Source organism: Nicotiana sylvestris, chromosome 2 (assembly GCF_000393655.2).
Source record: "Nicotiana sylvestris chromosome 2, ASM39365v2, whole genome shotgun sequence".
Taxonomy (NCBI): domain Eukaryota; kingdom Viridiplantae; phylum Streptophyta; class Magnoliopsida; order Solanales; family Solanaceae; genus Nicotiana; species Nicotiana sylvestris.
The window spans coordinates 24,374,021-24,391,914 of NC_091058.1; the positions used below are offsets into that span (position 1 = coordinate 24,374,021).

A 17,894-nucleotide genomic window follows, 5' to 3' on the forward strand; every position below is an offset into this window, starting at 1 on the left:
TTCCTTATGAAGCTTTATATGGGAGAAAATGTAGAACGCCTCTTTGTTGGAATGAGGTTGGTGAAAGAAAATTTGTGGGTCCTGAGATTGTGCAACAAACTGAAGATAAGGTAAAAATCATCAAGGATCGTTTGAAAATTTCTTCAGACAGACAAAAGTCCTATGCTGATCTTAAAAGACGTGAAATTGAGCATCAGGTGGGCGATAAGGTATTTTTAAAGGTTTCTCCATGGAAGAAGATTATGAGATTTGGCCAAAAAGGTAAACTTAGTCCTCGATTCATTGGACCTTATGAAATACTTGAGAAAATTGGTCCGGTTGCATATAAGCTAGCTTTGCCACCTGAATTAGGTAAGATCCACAATGTCTTTCATGTTTCTATGCTTCAAAAATACCGCTCAGATCCATCTCATGTTCTTCCTATTGAGTCTATTGAGGTTAATCCTGATTTGACATATGAAGAAGAACCAATCCAAATCTTAGCGCGTGAGATAAAAGAGCATAGAAATAAGAGAATCCCATTAGTGAAGGTTCTTTGGAGAAATCATTCAGGCGAAGAAGCTACCTGGGAGCGAGAAGAGGATATGCGAGTTTAATATCCACATTTGTTTCGGGACTAGTACAAGGTAAATTTCGAGACGAAATTTTTTTAGGGGGAGAGAGTTGTAACACCCCAAATTTTTTTATAATATTTGCATTCTTGATTGAGCATTTTTATAACGGCAAAATATTTTACTTTGCACTTCCTAAATGTGAAATGGTCAATGTATGAAAATTTCTTACTTTAGGTTGTGTTAATATTGGCAATGAAGTTTCATGATGCTATATGTAACACTTAATATTATTTTGACTAGTTGTTATTAAATATAATATATAATTAAGTTTTGGTTTCCAACCTTTTGTATTTATCTAAGAATATTTAGTGGTTGGGTAACCATTTTGTTTCTACTCTTCAAGACAAAGAATACATCTCTCTCTTTTTATCTATCCCTCCTTCTCTCTATCTCTCTCTATATCTCTCCTCCGTAGAAACTTGAAAATCTGAAGTTTCATGAAAAAAAAACCATGGAGTTCTACTAAATCAACAAGCAAATTTCGTTTTTGGTGAAGATCAAGTTGCTCCTCTTGGTAAGTTTCTAAACTTGTTTTTATACTAGACACCTACTAGAATTTGCTACATATCATTTTGTACAGAGCTCCGATTTAAGTGATCCAGGACTTTCTGGAAAGGTATTTCATAAATCTATAACTCTTATGAAGGAACCAAAATCTAGGTTTGTCGGTATTTACCTGAAAAAGGATCAGAAAGTACAGGGCAGGTGCTATCCAGATTTTCAGTTTTAGAAATACTCCATGTACTGCTGTTAGTAATTTTAGCATAACTTTTTGTTCAAAATTGATATGGAGATGATACAAGATGTTTTGAAACAGTAAGATATAGATATACAACTTTTGTGAAGACCAGAAAGTCTAGATCTTCAAAACTGAGTCACAACTCGGAACAGTGATACTGTCCAGAATTTCTGTTTCAAACTTTTTTGAGTAATTTTCACCAATATCATATTTAGTTTGACTTGCTAAATCACTGAACTTATTTAGATATTTGATTATGTATTTAAGGTATATAAACCCTTGAAAAAAAATCAAAGGGGAAGTGTTTGAGGGAGTGGACAGATTTGGTTTGTTTACGGCGTAGACGATTCGAACGTCCCCAAGTTGTGATTGAACTGTTTCGTGGTAAAACACCAAGGTTTGTGTATAAACTTGTACTCTTTTTGCTTGCTGGAATATGTTGAAATAACTTGATATTTTATTTTTCTTGGCTTCAATTTATATTGTTATATTCGTACTATATCAAGTATTGTAAGATATTTGCTAAATCGCTCATTCGTACAGATTGTTTGATCATTTTGCATTCTTGTTGGGACTTTGTCCTTCTTGTGGCAGTGACTTTGTCACTCACTTGGCATGCCTCTTGATTCGGATCTTTTGCCATCTTGACTTTGGATTTGTAGTTCGTCTTGGATTATGGAACTTGTCCGTGTTAAGTACGAACTAGGAAGCCATTTTTAATATGGTTCTTGATTCTCTTGTCTATTGGGTTTTGACCCTACTTGATTTGGGGCTTCGGTCCATCTTGATATCTGATTATGCTTAGTGTGATGGCATGACGTACATATTGGGCGAAAAATGGATATTTGGTATACTCTCTTAAATTGATAGTATACACTTTCTAGACTCTTGAACATTGTTATTGATATTTGGAAACACTTCAAAGTTTGATATTGATATGTTTGATATATTTGTTCACTTGTTTTAAATTATGTTAAATTGAGCTAACTATGACTGAAAAGGGGAATTGGAGAATTTAATGACTCCAAGCCTAAAGTTTATACACCACTAAGCTTTATGCTTAGCGATAGTTGTTTTCTATCGTAGGAAATGTTCGGGATGAAATCTGAAGATGGCCAGGGTGAAGTAGTCTCTTTGGGAGAATTTATGGAGATCACATTTGCATATGCACCTTCGTTTGCATAGTTTTGGGACATGTACATTATATACATGATATACATGATATATATATATATATATATATATATATATATATATATATATATATATATATATGTCACACTTATGTTATTTGGAGGCTTGTTGGATTTTAAAGACCAAAATCTTGTAGCTTGAATTTGTAACCTATTTTATTGTATTAGGGTGTTTTAATAACTCAAGTCTTGTAATATGCTGAATTTACACTTTGTCTTGTAAATATGTAGAAAAGGAGAAAACTAGTTGCCTTTGTTTTTATATATATCCTATAGTTTAAAATTTATGTACAATATAAACTTGTAGTGATTTTGAATGATTGTATAAATATGTTAGGAAGTTGCTTTAATCTGTTGATTAATCCAGAAGGGTTATCACCATATGTTAATATTTTGACATTGTATTTCATCTAAAATAAAATTATGGTGTATTTTCAAAAAAAAAAATATATTGCACTTTGAACCTTTTCGCATGGGCCTACTTCCGCTACTAAAATTATTCTGAATATTTTTATTAATATCTCTTTTAATATTTTTGTAAGTAGGAAATTAGATTTGTTTTCCTAAGTAGTACCCTCCCAAAGGGGTTGCTACAGAGGACAAGATGCGGGAAGCAAGACTCAGATGGTTCGGGCATATTCTGAGGAGGAGAACTGAAGCACCAGTGAGGAGGTGTGAGCGACTGGCTGTGGTGGGCACGAGGAGAGGTAGAAGGAGACCTAAGAAGTATTGGGGAGAGGTGATCAGGCATCACATGACACGACTTAGGATTAGTAAGGACATGATCCTTGACAGGGAATTGTGCAGTTCGAGCATTAAGGTTGTAGGTTAGAGAGAAGTTGTGAATATTTCTACAGCGCACTAGAGTGAGACTAGCCAGTTAGGAGTTACTTTTAGGATGCTACTGATCAGCTACTGATGCAGGGCTTTATCTGTTGGATATTAGTATACCTTCCATTTTTTTTGTATTTCCTATATTTCTTATATTGTTGTTATTCTGTTATTTTATGTTATGTATTTTATGTTATGTTATGTTATTTTATTATGAGTCTATTGAGAGTACTAATATATCGCCTCTTGTTGCTTTCTTGAGCCGAGGGTCTCCTGGAAACAACCTCTCTGCACCTCGGGGTAGGGGTAAGGTCTGCGTACATATTACCCTCCCCAGACTCCACTTGTGGGATTATACTGGGATGTTGTTGTTGTCGTTGTTGATAATATCTTCAATGCCGGAGAAATGGTTGGCATCGGCAAGTTGGCGAACGGTAATTTCATAATGGAAGCGTTGGCGTCGGAATTTGGGGCATTCCGATGATCTTTTAAAATAATCTACAATTGCTTGGGGTGTGCGACAGGTGGGTCTTGAAGAAGTAATGGTAGCTTTTGTTGTTGTGATGGGTGCATTGTTGTTTCCGGCGAGGAGACAGCGGAGAGGTGAAGAAGTAGACATCTGATTTGCTTATTTTGGCGCTGAGTACCACTTCGCCAAATTGATCTACAATGTTACCATTTCTTACCTTATGGTTATCAAACGTAAGTATTGCATCATGTAGTATTTTTATGTAATTTTTGCATAAATGAATTTTTACTTTACATGCGATTCTTTGTTTTTGTGATGTGAATAGATTTTTGAAATGAATTTAATTTCGCATTCAGTCTAAAAAATATTTGTATATCAGTGTAACTTAACTTGTCTAATAGTTACCTGCCTAATTTTCACATTACTAATTCTATGTATTATCAATAATTATTTGTAGTTATTTTTTCGATAGCTTGATAGAGTAAATTCTTTTACACCATCAGTTCTTTGAAATAAATTCTTTGTATTTTAAATTTGAACTCCTTTTGCCTTTAGACTTGCTAATAAATGCAAGGTGAAAAGAATAAAAGCGGAAAAATAACATATAGTATTTGGAACAAATTAAGCTGTAATTTTTAAAGAAAAAGAGTAACAATCAGGACTAAAAATCCCTCATTTTCTTGGTTAACCCACAAAATAGCGATATCGTGTTTTCTGATAAACCTTGATTACCAAGTGGAACATGTCATGTAAATATTCTGAAAATGGATAGTGAAGTTCAAAGATATACCGGTTAAAGTACAGAATACATGCTTGGAATAACATAAACTCTTTCTAATGCTTTACAAAATCAGGTTGTACTTAAAATATTATTCTTGTCAGTAGTGAAAAGGTGAAATGAGAATAAAAATTCCTGCTTAAAGCAGCTCTGGTCACTCATTTGTACTTTCTTGTGCCATTAATACTAGTAACAACCACATAATAGTCACAAACATAACGAACAACACTCCCGCCCTTCCATTCTTCTTTCTTTTTTTAGTTGCCACTCTTTAACCTCTTTATGTAAAGATCTAAAAAATTATACTCTCTCCATTTCAGTTTATGTCAACCTATTTAACTGGACACGTAGTTTATGAAAAACAAGAAGATTTTTAAACTTGTGGTGTAAAATAAGGCACATATATTTTGTTTGGTTATAAATTGTTACGTAAAGGTAAAGTGTTTCCAAATAAGGAAAGTGGTCATTCTTTTTTGCACGAACTAAAAAGAAAATAGGATCACATAAATTGAAATGGAGGGAGTAGTCAAGGACGGATGCATGTTTGATGAAGCGGTGTCATGCGATTTTGCTTTAGGAGGTCAAAGGTTCGAACCTAAAAATGTATGCTTACACCCCAGGAGCAGTAGCTAATTATATAAGTCCTTATAAAGGAAAAGGATTGTGATAAGTTGACAATTAGCGCGTAAATAGTGACTAATGAGGATAGCCAACCCCAACTATTTGGGATCAAGGCATAGTTGTTCGGCAGTATGTCGGCCTTTCCATTCAGTCACTGTTATCACTAGTTAATTATGAAGTAGCATATGAGTTTTCTCCAATAGTTCAGCAATATTGAAAAGTTTTAAGGCCAAAAAAGCAATATTGTAGTGCCTGAACCTCCACACACACACTCTTTCTCATGCCAAAAATGAGTCCTTTCAAAACACCCCAAGTACATTATGATCAATTAGGAAATGCCCAACAAACTGCAACAAGAAGATTCCCACCACCAAGAAATGTTTCTGTTGTGAGGAGCACCTATATAAACCTATTGCCTGCCTTCAACAAAAACCAGTGCAGTGCCTCTTTTTTGTGCTGCACTCAACATTAATCATTAGCACCTGCTCTCCCTCTTTAGATTTCCTTTCTAATTTTAGGAATCCATTTTAACATACTGGATGAATTCTCATTTTGACTTGCATTAAATGATAATTAAGTGTGATAAAATGGAATTCCCTAACACTCCATTTGATGATTCAAACATATCTGAAGGAAGTAAAATAGGAGGGAAAATGGATAAAAGGAAGCAAATTGAGGGAGAAGTTAGAGAATACAAATCCAAGAACCTTGATGCTGAGAGGAGGCGGCGTCAAAAACTTAGTGAAAGGCTTCTTGAATTGCGCTCTTTGGTCCCAAACATTACAAATGCAATGAATCAAAACCCTTCATTCTAATATATAAATCCCAGTGACATTTTTTTTAAAGAATGTATCTAAACCATTTTCTAAAATCTTAAATTCTTTTCTGATTTCAGATGACAAAAGAAACCATAATTACTGATGCCATCACTTACATTAGGGAGCTACAAACGAATGTAAACAACCTAAGTGAGCAGCTTTTAGAAATGGAGGCAACTCATGGAGAGGAATTGGAGAGAAAAAGTGAAGAGATTCTTGATACTGCTGAGGAGATGGCTAACTGGGGCATAGAGGTAGGTAACTTTATTTATAAACCAAAGTTACAATCTTTAATTCTTCAGTTTAACTTTAATTTCCTAATCTACTAGTACCAGACATTTAAACACATTATTTTTTTCATAAAACAGCCTGAAGTTCAAGTGGCTCACATTGGTACAAATAAGCTTTGGATGAAGATAGTCTGCCAGAAGAAAAGAGGTGGATTTACTAAACTGATGGAGGCAATGAATGTTCTTGGATTTGATCTCAATGACACCAGTGTCACTGCATCTAAAGGAGCTTTTCTTGTTACTTCATCTGTGGAGGTAAGCAAACATATCTTAGTAGCAATTTACAACCATTACCTAAGGATATCAAGATTTTGTAATAGCACAGAAAAGATATCCTGCTTAATATTTTGTACTCTGTGTCCTGCAATATAAGAACATAACCAATTTGTTTATCTTTCTATGTATTTCAGGTGGTTCGCGGAGGACTAATTGATGCTCATCAAATCAGAGAGATCTTGCTGGAAATCATCCGCGGCATCTAGAGAAACTAGCAGCAGCATAAGTTCCTTATTATTAGTAATATTAGTCTCATTTGAGTGCTCTTTTACCATATATTCTAATAGGAATTAGATTTTTTGGAGAAATGCCAGAGTACCTTTAACTTTTGGTTATGAATGTCAAAAGGATTTAATCATGTTTTCCATCATTAAAAGATGAAAATCCATTGTATCCAAATTGTCTGAAAAGAGCTTGTGTGAACTCTTTTATTTTTCATCCAAATATTGCTGAAGCAACATATCATATGTTTCTAATCACTTTCTTCTATCTTAAGTCTATAGCTTTTCGTGCAGTCAAGTTTGACTTAATTCAACTTTGAATATAATATGCTTTTGACTTGAATATTCCATGGTGGGATCCAGACTTCACATTTTTTGGCTTCTAGATATGAAAATATGTTTAGTATTTTTGGTCACTTCCAGCTCAAGAAACAGTTAAATAAGACCAGTGAAGTATGCTCTTGGTTGGAATAAAATATTGAACAGACACCAATATTAGACGTGTGAACACTGTCTGTCTTATTTTCTTCTCTGTTCTCTGACCAGTGTCGTTCTCAAAAAACAAACCTGCCTCAAACATAACCTGCCCTTGTTAAAATCATCCCCAAACAGGTCAAGAATCCAACAAAGACCATTTGGAAAACCAAATTGGACGTCAAATTTTCAAAATTTAAGACCATGGAAAGTGTACCTACCCTTTTTATAATATTAACACGAAAGAGACTCTCTCAGTCTGTCTTCCTCTATTAATAGGATTCAATACTTGCACAACTAGGACTTGGCAAAATCTCCTACGTCCAAGCTTCATATTTCCTATGGCTAGGCTCAGGTTTCTCCACATTTGCCTAGTTTTAGCTCAGTTGGTCTTGCTTATGCTAAATGCTTACGCGCTTAGTAGATTAGACACCTTGATATTAGCCCCAACTCCTGCGCCGTTTGAGGGAGGAAAAGGTGATCAGGCTTCGGCAATCATACATATAAGGACTCATCACTCTTTTGACAAGTCCATGGCCGGTGGAGACTTGATCCTTGGAGGCTTTGCCATTGCCCTTATTGCTTCCATTTTTTGTTATATTCGAGTCACACGAAGAAGAACTGAACATACTCAGGGCTGAGACATACCATTCTGATTTTGTTACTCCTTTTGGTTTCCAATTCAGATATTTACAGGGTTCAATGTTAAGTTACTCACATATATGACAAGCTTTTGCTTATTTTAGATGGCTAAGTAATCTAATCTAATTACATATATCTAGCTAATAGTATTTTAGTTTGGTAAAACTGTTGAAGATATTTTAACAAAGGTTATATTTGTCTATGACCAAAAATTTTCCATCAAGCCACATGCCTAAGCCCAAGTGCCAAGATGAGGGGAACCTATGGCTCTCGTGAATTCTACTTCTTACTCGTATTTATGGAACAAATTTAGTTTTATGACTTTGATGCAATAAATATAGAATTGAATGACTGTCTATGAAATTTAACCCGAACTTTTTTATTTTGTGAAATGAAAAAATAACAAAACAAAAGAGTCCTTGATTTGCGAAGGATTCATCTCTAAAAGACATTTTACATAAGATCCAAGACTTCAATATTGGAAACCGTAGAGACATAAGATCCAAATTAAAGTTCAATAATGCGAATAAAAAAAAACAAAGTAGTCTTAACCAGCAAAGCTTCAGCTCTAGACAAAGTCATTTTACACAAGATCCAAAACTACAATAATGGAAATTGTATATTTGTAGATATAGAGGACAAAGATAGGAAGATGAAAAAAGATTGCACAACAAACTTGACGCTATTCTAACCACCTATATCATTTTCATTGTCTCCTTTCATAAATCAATAGCATAAATCTGATTTAGGAGGATCACTCTTTTCTCTTCAAGAAGCTTAATAATCAACTTGAAATCCATTATGATAATTACTATCTTCCTTAACATTTTTTCTTATTCAATCAAAATTAATAATCTGACCAAACCTGTGGACCCAATGCTAGTAGCTGGTCAGCAAAAGTTTAGTATAAAGTCTAAAATTGATACTATTAACACATGGATCTACAGGCCACCCTGGTCTTTTCAAGCTTAAAGATTACAAATTATTTCTGTGGCCCACATTGCCCCTCATAATTGATATAATAGGTCATGCAATTACAGCAATGCAAATAAACCTCATCATGCATATTGCTGCAGAAATGGATACACATTAAAATGGTGCTACAGATTTTCTTTCATTTCTTCTTCCAGTGCCCTAAACATTAGTGTGACCCTACCTAGCTACAAGTTATGTCTAACTCACGGGTAATTCTACATATGCACAATAACAATGAGTTACAACATAATTAACATGATTTACAGTTCTATAACAGAACTTCTGTAGGTGTTTGTTCCGAATAGTTTTTAATGTTATAGTAAAATTTTGTTATATAAAACATAGTTGGTTCCGAAAAAACTTGGTTTTTATAGTGAAGTATTGTTATAGAGAGATAGAAATTGTATTTCTATCTTTGACCATAGCTTGGACCATGTATCAATTTAGTCACTTCCTCTGTTTACTGTGACACTATCATGTAAAGCAAGTTTTCCTTGATCACATTTTTTTTAAACTTTATTATATTTTAATTAGTTATTGTGATTTATAATACTATTATATAATTTTAAAATATGTAAAATTTATTTTAAAAATACCTAAAAACTCAGAAAAATATGTTGTTTAACCGGACTCCTGTCATAGGCACTGAAAAGGGAGGAGAATATTTATGACATGATCAAATATAGTCTTTTCGGATTTTCAACCATATATGCACAGTTCTAGTATAATGAAAATATGCAATTGGCTGGCGTACCTTCTCCGGCCGCCAAAAGCTATATCCGCCCCTATCACATGTGTTATTTTATACTCCATTTGACTATGACCAAATTTATTTGAAGTCTGGTCATTCTCGAAATTAACTGTCATAAATGTCATTACCTTAATTATTCATGTTATATTTGTCTTCATTTTGAGTCAGATAGGCCAGGATTTAATGGTTGTAGCAGCCAACGCAGGCAATGATTTGAATTGGAAGTGAATATTTTAGGACAGAAGTATACCATATATGCTCACACGATATATTTCTGCTTTGGGTATTTCATGACTCATGATATATCAATTTCAACAGGCAAGTATTATTTAAAATGAAGATTTCAAAATTCTCAGTTTCTTTCCAAAACTTTATACTGTTAGTTTCCACTTTATACAACCCTACAAGCACCTAAATGAGAACCTCAATGCACTTTATCTTTATCAAGCTTCAAGTCTTCAACCATCCTCAAATTGAGACAAAGCCAAAGCCAAAATTTAAAAAACAGAACCAAAACTGGAAGCATATCAGATTCCACTGACTGGAAGATCTTTATATCTTTCAATCTGAAATCCAGTCTCTTTCCTTCCTTCCTTCTTCATTAACACACCTGCATTTCCTGCAATGAAATTTAAGCTTAGATGTTAGAAAGAACACATATTTTGCATCTTCTATTAGGTTCAGAACAAACAAATTTCAGATCCAATTATATTAGCACCACTCCAGAGGCGGATGTTGCGTAGTTCCGAGGGATTCAACTGAACGGAACATATGCAGTGAATTCAGTGGTGGTAACATAAACATTAAACTCGTCAAATTTAAATTCTGGATGCTCCGACCACTTATATAGCCAAACATAATAGAAGGTAAAAACAAGTTCTTGAAAAACAATAACTAGTAGTTGTGATAAAAGGAGATCAGAGAAGACAAACTAATGAATCAAGAATTAATGAATTTTTGACAACGTTATATAAAGAATGAAAGAAATTAAAGAGGGTACCTTGAGGACTACAAATAGGAGGCTCTTCAAAGAGAGAAAGGGACATTTGTTTATGAGCCAAACCAATGTCAAACAAGATCAAACCAGAAGAAGGATCATAAACTATGATATCTTTCACTGGCAACCAAAGAAACAGCTCTTCTTGAGAAAGACCTTCCACTCCAATTAATCCACCATAGCTAAGGTTAGCTCTCACAACACTGTCAAAGAACACCCTTGTCTCAAATTTTGCAACACAAGGACTGTCTAAGTAGACTTGAAGATGACCATGTTGATCAAGATCATATGATTTTACAGCATTCTTTGGGAATAGCCCAGCTGGGAGGCCCCTGCTTCTGAGAAGATCATGGATTGAAGCTGAGGAAATGGTGAAAGAGAAGAGAAAAATGGATAGAAAAAGTGTATATATCTTGAGGAGGCTGTGAAGGTTGGCCATGGATTAGCTAGTGGTGTAAAAATGGTTCAAAGGAAGGAAGAAAAAAGGGTCGATTTTAACAAGGTTTATGGTGTGAGAAGGTGGGCCATATCCTCAATTATGTCTGACTAATTTACCATATTACCCTTTTTAATAATTCAAGATGTTGTCCCTATAAATGTGGTGTTGTATTTTATAAAAGAATATAAATTCAATCATTTCCCAAAGTACCTTCTTGGTCACTATGATTTGGGCATTTGTTAGCAACATATACTTACTAGGATAATTTGAACTTCGAGAGGTTTTGTCTATACATTTTTTTAATGCATTGATAAATAGACAACTGAGATTCATTATCAATGTTATTGTTACAATGCATACATTCACAAATGGACAATTGAGTGCTATTTGTAAGTATCGAAATAATCTAATACAAAAATAAGGAATTCCTCATCAACCCGTTTAAGCAAGTAAAAAGTTAAAGATCCAGTATAATAGGATCTCATTTAATCTAAAAAAGGTTCAATAAATCTCTCAACTTGTGTCATACCATTTTTGGGATAATTTTCTGTCCACCATTTTAATGTTCTTCAGCTTTCAAAGCAGTCATGTATGATGTATTCAAGGCAAAAGAATATAAGTATGAAGTACTAAATCAGAATTCACAATCTTCTGAGGTGGCGGCTATGGTCATTTTGGTCAATAACTCAAGTGGGGTAACCATTTAATTAGTGAAAAGGGTTAAAAAAAAATGAGATGGGGCCATGACAAGAGGGCATAATATGGGTTTGTTTGGGAAGCTACCAGCTAATTGGAATTGGTGTAATTATTAGGGTAGTAATTACATGACCTAGTAATTACATAGTTGTGTAATTATGACTACATGTTTGTTTGTCATAGTGTAATTACAGTGTAATTACAAGTTTATTGTTTGGTTGCACTAGTGTAATAACACAGTTAGATAAAATTTTAAATGGAGTAATTATCAAAACTTAAAAGTTAATACAATAAATATATGCCTACAAATTTTTGTAAGTATAAATGATATTATATTTGGTATTTAAGATGTATATTTTTCGTTAATATACATTATTAGTAATCATATATTTATAACTAATAGTGTAAAAATAATATATATATATATATATATATATATATATATATATATATATATATATATATATTAAATTAATAATATTTAATTTAGATACTTACAAGAACTAAAAACATACGTTTTGTAAAATAACATGGAATTCATTTTTGATAAATTAAATTAATATTTATAAATATAATGTCATAACACTATTCAGATGTTTGACAAAATTAATCTATCAATTCTAACTAAAAAATGAGCAACATGCAATATGAGCCAATACTACTAAAACAAGTAAATTGGAACCATGAATATAATATAATTTTAAAATACAAAAAATAGTTTAACATATGTCAAATTCCAACATAATAATAGTAAGTTCCACTACAACTTAAGATTAGGAAATATATTAAGTTTATAACCACATTCAACAACGAAATTTCACTTTAATTGCATCACTCATTATCCAAGTTTGTTAATGACTCATTATTTCTAATATTAGGAGGTGTAATTTCAAAAAATAGAATAATAAAATAAATAAAATATAAGCAATTTCATAGGATCACAAGAAGTAAAGGTAGAGAAATAAAATATAAATAATGCACAAAGAAAATATATTTTAAAATTTAAAACAAAAAATTAAAAGTAAAAATAAAATTTAAAAATTTTAAAAATATAAATAAAAAGTTATAGAGAAAAAAAATTAAAATTAAAATAAAAGGGAAAGAAACTAAAATTCAACCTTGTAATTACCATCAATTCTCAAGTCCCCCTTGAGAATTGGAGAGTGTAATTACACCCCTCCAATTACACCCAATTTTATACTGACCAAGTAATTACTTGGCCAAATAAACATACTAAACTGTGTAATTATACCCAATTACGCTCAAATCCAATTCTTAGATGGCTGACATGAAAAGGGCAGAAAAGGTACATACTAAAATAAGAAGTATAGGCGACACCAGACAATTGTCTTAGGGTTAAAGGTTAGTAATACATGGTGTGATAGCCAATCATGCCAGAAAGAAGCAGTTGCAGCTGCCACGGGCACAAGTAGAATTGCATAAATTACAACTTAGAACTGCTATCTGTTATTTTCATCAAAATCTCTTTTGACGGAAACTACGAGGTTCCACCTACTTTGAATCTTTCTCCTCATTTATTCTTATTATTATAGATTCTCTCTAAAGTATTAAAAATGAATAAGAAAACTAAATCCGTATTGAAGTTAATTCACTTGAAAAATGTTCAAATTTCACTCTGAATCAACCTTACATGAGTAATACATGTTATTTGTATAAAATTGTGTAAACTGTCGGCATAGATTTGCATATTTATTGGCATCAAATTTGTAAAGAACCAAATACTTATTTGCGATTATTTATTATAACAAATAAAATAAAATAGAAGACAAATTCATAGACGGTCAAGGTCGTGGGAGGGGTATTAAGGGGTGAATTTTTTTGCCACAAAGTACCCAAAATCGCGGGCATTAAGACAAAGCATGGGACAGAGAAAAAATGCCATGGTATAAAAAATAGCTTTTTCAAGGGGCTAGTAATCTTAATTAACAAAAGATATGATTCGTAATGATATTCTAGGCAACCACTTTCTTTCTCTTTATGACTTTTTATGCCTCGCCGAATTATTTTTCGTGCATGTAGTGATTGGAATGTCTTGTGCTTGTCTTAAACCTGACTTTCCTTTCCACTCATTCCATTCTTTATTAATAAAAAAATATAATTAGCTATTCTTAATGTTTCATCCTTGTGACATTGCTCTAACTTTTCCAAACCTCTAAACTTGTTACAATATATTTATATTCGCTATGGTTTTATTTAGAACCTTATATCCCTTCGTCTCCAATAAGGTTGTTGAAGAGCTTACGTTCAAAGAATATTGAATCATGAAAAATATGCCCACTTCTATTAAATCAATGACTGTGTAAAGAAAAAAAATCTTGGTAAATTATTATCGTTCATTTATATTTTTCAGAAATAATAATTGTTTCATAATACAAAATTAGTTATTCCATTAAATTTCCCCTAAAATCTTTTTCCTAAGAACGTTAAGTGGTAGTACAATCAGCAAGTCAGCAAACCATGCTATTATCAAAGGAAGACAAAGAGGACATGTCAAAGAAAATGCAACAGTTTGTCAAAGTAAATAAATAAAAAAGAAAGTTTAACAGCTCTTGAGTTTGAAAGAAGAGAAAGGTTGATCATTGCATTTTCAGGCAAATCATGATTAAATTTTCTTTTAATCTGTAGCAGGACAATAAATAATAGTAATTCTTCTATGCTAACTTTGTCTCGGAAGAGGTGATTAGGCAAGACATGGCGGAGCTTCAATTTACTAAGAATATGACTTTTGATAGGAGAGTATGGAGGTTGGGATTAAGGTAGAAGGTTAGTATATATGCGTGAGTGTCTCCTTTTCATGCCGGTTACATTAGTATTAGTCTTGTATGTTTTTATCTTCTTATCCGTAAGTTTCTTTTACTATATATTGGCTCATTTGCTTCGGTTATTCTGTCTTTATATCACCTATCTTACTGTTGTTACTATTTGTTATTTTTGCTTCTTTTTCATTTTTTTTTAACCGAGGTCTATCGGAAATAATCTCTCTAGCTTCATAAGGTAGAGACAAAGTCTGTTTACGCTCTATCTTCCCCAGATCCTATTACGTGGGATCACACTAAATTTGTTATTGTTGCTTCTATGAATCTATGCCAACTTTATTTTCCTAGATGGCTAGATATTTTTTTTTATTTAAAAATTGTTAGCCTACACATAGGTCCACCAAAGTGGAATTGTGTGAAGCTCATGTGAGCTTAAGAGCTTATGAGCTCCAGCTCTCAACCACTAGATTTAAACTACTATTATATATTTTTGCTTTTTATTTGTCCTGCTAATATCTCATAATTAGTTAATCTCATGTCTGCTTAGAGGTTTCACCTAAGGAATATCTCCTTTTAGTTAAACGTACCTTATATCTAGATAAATAAAATTGGACCAAGATAACTAATACCGTGTTTGGCAAACGTGGAGAAATCAGCTTATTTTGATAAGTGCTTAATTCAAAAGTTTTTTTGAAAAAAATACTTTTGGAAAGAAATAATTTGTATATGACTAATCACTTTAAAAAGCACTTCTGAGCAATAATTTGTGTTTGGCCAAGATTTTCAGAAAATGCTTTTAAGTAACAAATTACGAATAAGGATATGAATAGTTTTACTTAATAGTTAATATTATAAGTAAATAAATAATCTCAAAAATTTGTTATTACAGGCAATAATTAAATCTTTTCATTTTATTTAAGTACAAAATGAAAATAAAATAAAAAAGTATTTAATTCTTTTAATATAAGTTAAATATATTAAAATTCATTCAACAAATACAAAAGCATTCACCCCTAAAGTCATTCTATATTAGAAAGTTATCTAAAAATAAGAAGAAATACTTATACATTAATATCCTAAGTATTAGGTTTAACGGTTATTTTGGTATATATTATATTTTGTTAAGGTATTTTAGGTAAGAAGAAAAAACAAAACTGCTTCTGCTTTTGCTTTTGGGAGTAAGCTACTTTTTTCTGCTTCTCGAAAACTACTTCTGCTTCTTCTCAAAAGTACTTTTTCCCCAGAAAAGCCTGGCCAAACAACTAAAGTTAGGGGAAAAAAATTGATCTCGAGAAAAAAAGCACTTTTGGCCTCTTGAGAAGCTTGGCCAATCAGGATATAAAACAGTAACTAAATGACAATAACAGCATAACAAAATAAATTAATTAATTAATTAATAAATAAACTACAGAGACTAGATTACAGCAAGATTCACACAAGAAAGCAATTTGTAAAATATCTTATTATTTGGAGAGAGAATGAAGTGTTGTTCATTATCCTGTGGGCTTAAATACCAGCCTCTGTTTGATACAGGGTTCGAACACTTGACCTAACACATACGTGCTGCATTATTACCGCTGAACAAATGCTCTGGGGGCGAGGAAAATGGAAATTACTGGATACTTTGTTTTTGTAAACTAGCCCTTGAGTCACATTAACTTCAGCCTTATGTTTCAAACAGCACAGAACTGTCAAAGGAACTAGTACTAAATTGCAAATGAAGTGTGGCCATTTGCTACAGTTATTCTTGAACAAATTGGATAAGGTATTTCTTAACAATCACTCATAAAATAAGGTTGTTGCTGATTGTAGTAATTTTGATTGCTATAAGCTGAATTCCCATATCTTTCATTACCACCATATCCAAAGGGATTCCCAAAAAGATAATCTGCAGTACTTTGCCATTGTTCATTGCTGCTATCTTCAGAACTGTTTATATAGTTCAAGTTTCTTCTTTGGTTTTGTTTGGCTAAGCAGGGCCAGTAACCAAATAGGCTTTCACATAAATCCATAGATTCCAAGCCTGAACCATAAGGAATTTGCTGCAATTGCCTCCCATAATCATATCCATATTCCCCTATAGTTCCATTTCCAGCAACAAAATCTTTATCTTGTTGAAGAGGTACTATTGGTTTTTCAAGAATGTCATCCTCAAGAATGGGTTTTTCTTTGACACCAGATAAAGACATTCGCTCATCTTTGACATCCATCTCTTTGCTTTGATCCTGAGGTTCTTCTGGCTGATTATTGTGGCTTACATAGGGTGAAGGAATTGATCCATAGTCGAAAGACTCGAATCCTTTAAGTCCATTAGATTTAGGAACCGATCGAGGATAACAGATTTTATTGGAGGGGCTAAGGGATTTGCCATAGGTTTGAGCCATGTCATAGCCACCACCATAAGGGGTTGGATCATATTCTTCAAACAGAGTGTCATCATGTTCTTTAGTTGAATCAGAGATTATGTATCGCGTCTCCAAAGAATTAGCAGCCTTTTCATAGTGGATAAGTTTTGGCTCAGTAGAATTGTGAACAGAGTAACTTAATTGTGGATGCATTTGAGTAGTGTAGTAGTAATTGTAATTAGTACTCTGTTCAATTTGCTCTGAATTGCTATATCCATAGTAAGAATATGATATTGAAGACTGAATTGGAAAAGCATTATAATCATAAAGGGCACTGAAATAAGGAGTCAAGTGGCACTCACCAGCATCACCATTGTAGTCATAGAAAGCCATCTATTGGACCCTTCAAATTTCTGAGAACAATTGCTAGGGAGACTGCAAATTTTGATAGTTTTATCTGCTTCGTATTTGATGAATACGCATATTATTAAGGTAATATAATTTCAGCCATATCACATATGCTAAATGGATACTGATAGAGAAAGGAAGAACATGGGCACTGGATAATGGTTGGTTGGGATGATGCTATAATAATGCAAGCAGATAAGAAAATAGAAAAAGGAAGTGTGTGACTGTTCTGCACTTACTCTATGATCAAAGACAAGCACGTCAAATTCACATGATTGATACTGGACTAATATTTAGTACTATGAAAGTGTGAACGAGATAGGTCTGCAGGGAAAATAATACTAGTACGGTCTAAGATATATATATATATATACTGGAAGCAGTGTAATTTTTTTTCTTTTAAACATTATTTAGTGTAATTTGACTTATTATTGCAAGTTATTTACTCTTTTCAGGTTGTAAGATCATGCTTGTTTTAAACAGTTACCTATTGTATACATGTAACTTAACATAATGGTGGAACAAAAACAAAATTGATGA

General features: G+C 32.8%; 3 protein-coding genes across 3 annotated transcripts; 1 reads left to right on the plus strand and 2 right to left on the minus strand.

Annotated features, from left to right (window-relative positions):
• Positions 1-5,564: 5,564 nt before the first annotated feature.
• On the plus strand, positions 5,565-7,062 carry LOC104224007 (transcription factor DYT1-like). The gene is made up of 4 exons (XM_009775557.2): positions 5,565-6,033; positions 6,141-6,317; positions 6,432-6,608; positions 6,764-7,062. The coding sequence occupies exons 1-4, from the start codon at positions 5,812-5,814 to the stop codon at positions 6,833-6,835; spliced, it is 648 nt and encodes a 215-aa protein (XP_009773859.1). The 5' UTR covers positions 5,565-5,811; the 3' UTR covers positions 6,836-7,062.
• Positions 7,063-9,995: 2,933 nt separating this feature from the next.
• LOC104224006 (uncharacterized) lies at positions 9,996-11,156 on the minus strand. Its single transcript, XM_009775556.2, has 2 exons — positions 10,693-11,156; positions 9,996-10,311 (listed from the first exon to the last, which is right to left on the minus strand). Exons 1-2 carry the CDS (start codon positions 11,126-11,128, stop codon positions 10,220-10,222), a joined length of 528 nt encoding a protein of 175 aa, XP_009773858.1. The 5' UTR covers positions 11,129-11,156; the 3' UTR covers positions 9,996-10,219.
• Positions 11,157-16,373: 5,217 nt separating this feature from the next.
• Positions 16,374-17,339, minus strand: LOC104224008 (uncharacterized). Its single transcript, XM_009775559.1, has one exon. It carries the CDS (start codon positions 17,337-17,339, stop codon positions 16,374-16,376), a length of 966 nt encoding a protein of 321 aa, XP_009773861.1.
• Between the last annotated feature and the right edge of the window lie 555 nt (positions 17,340-17,894).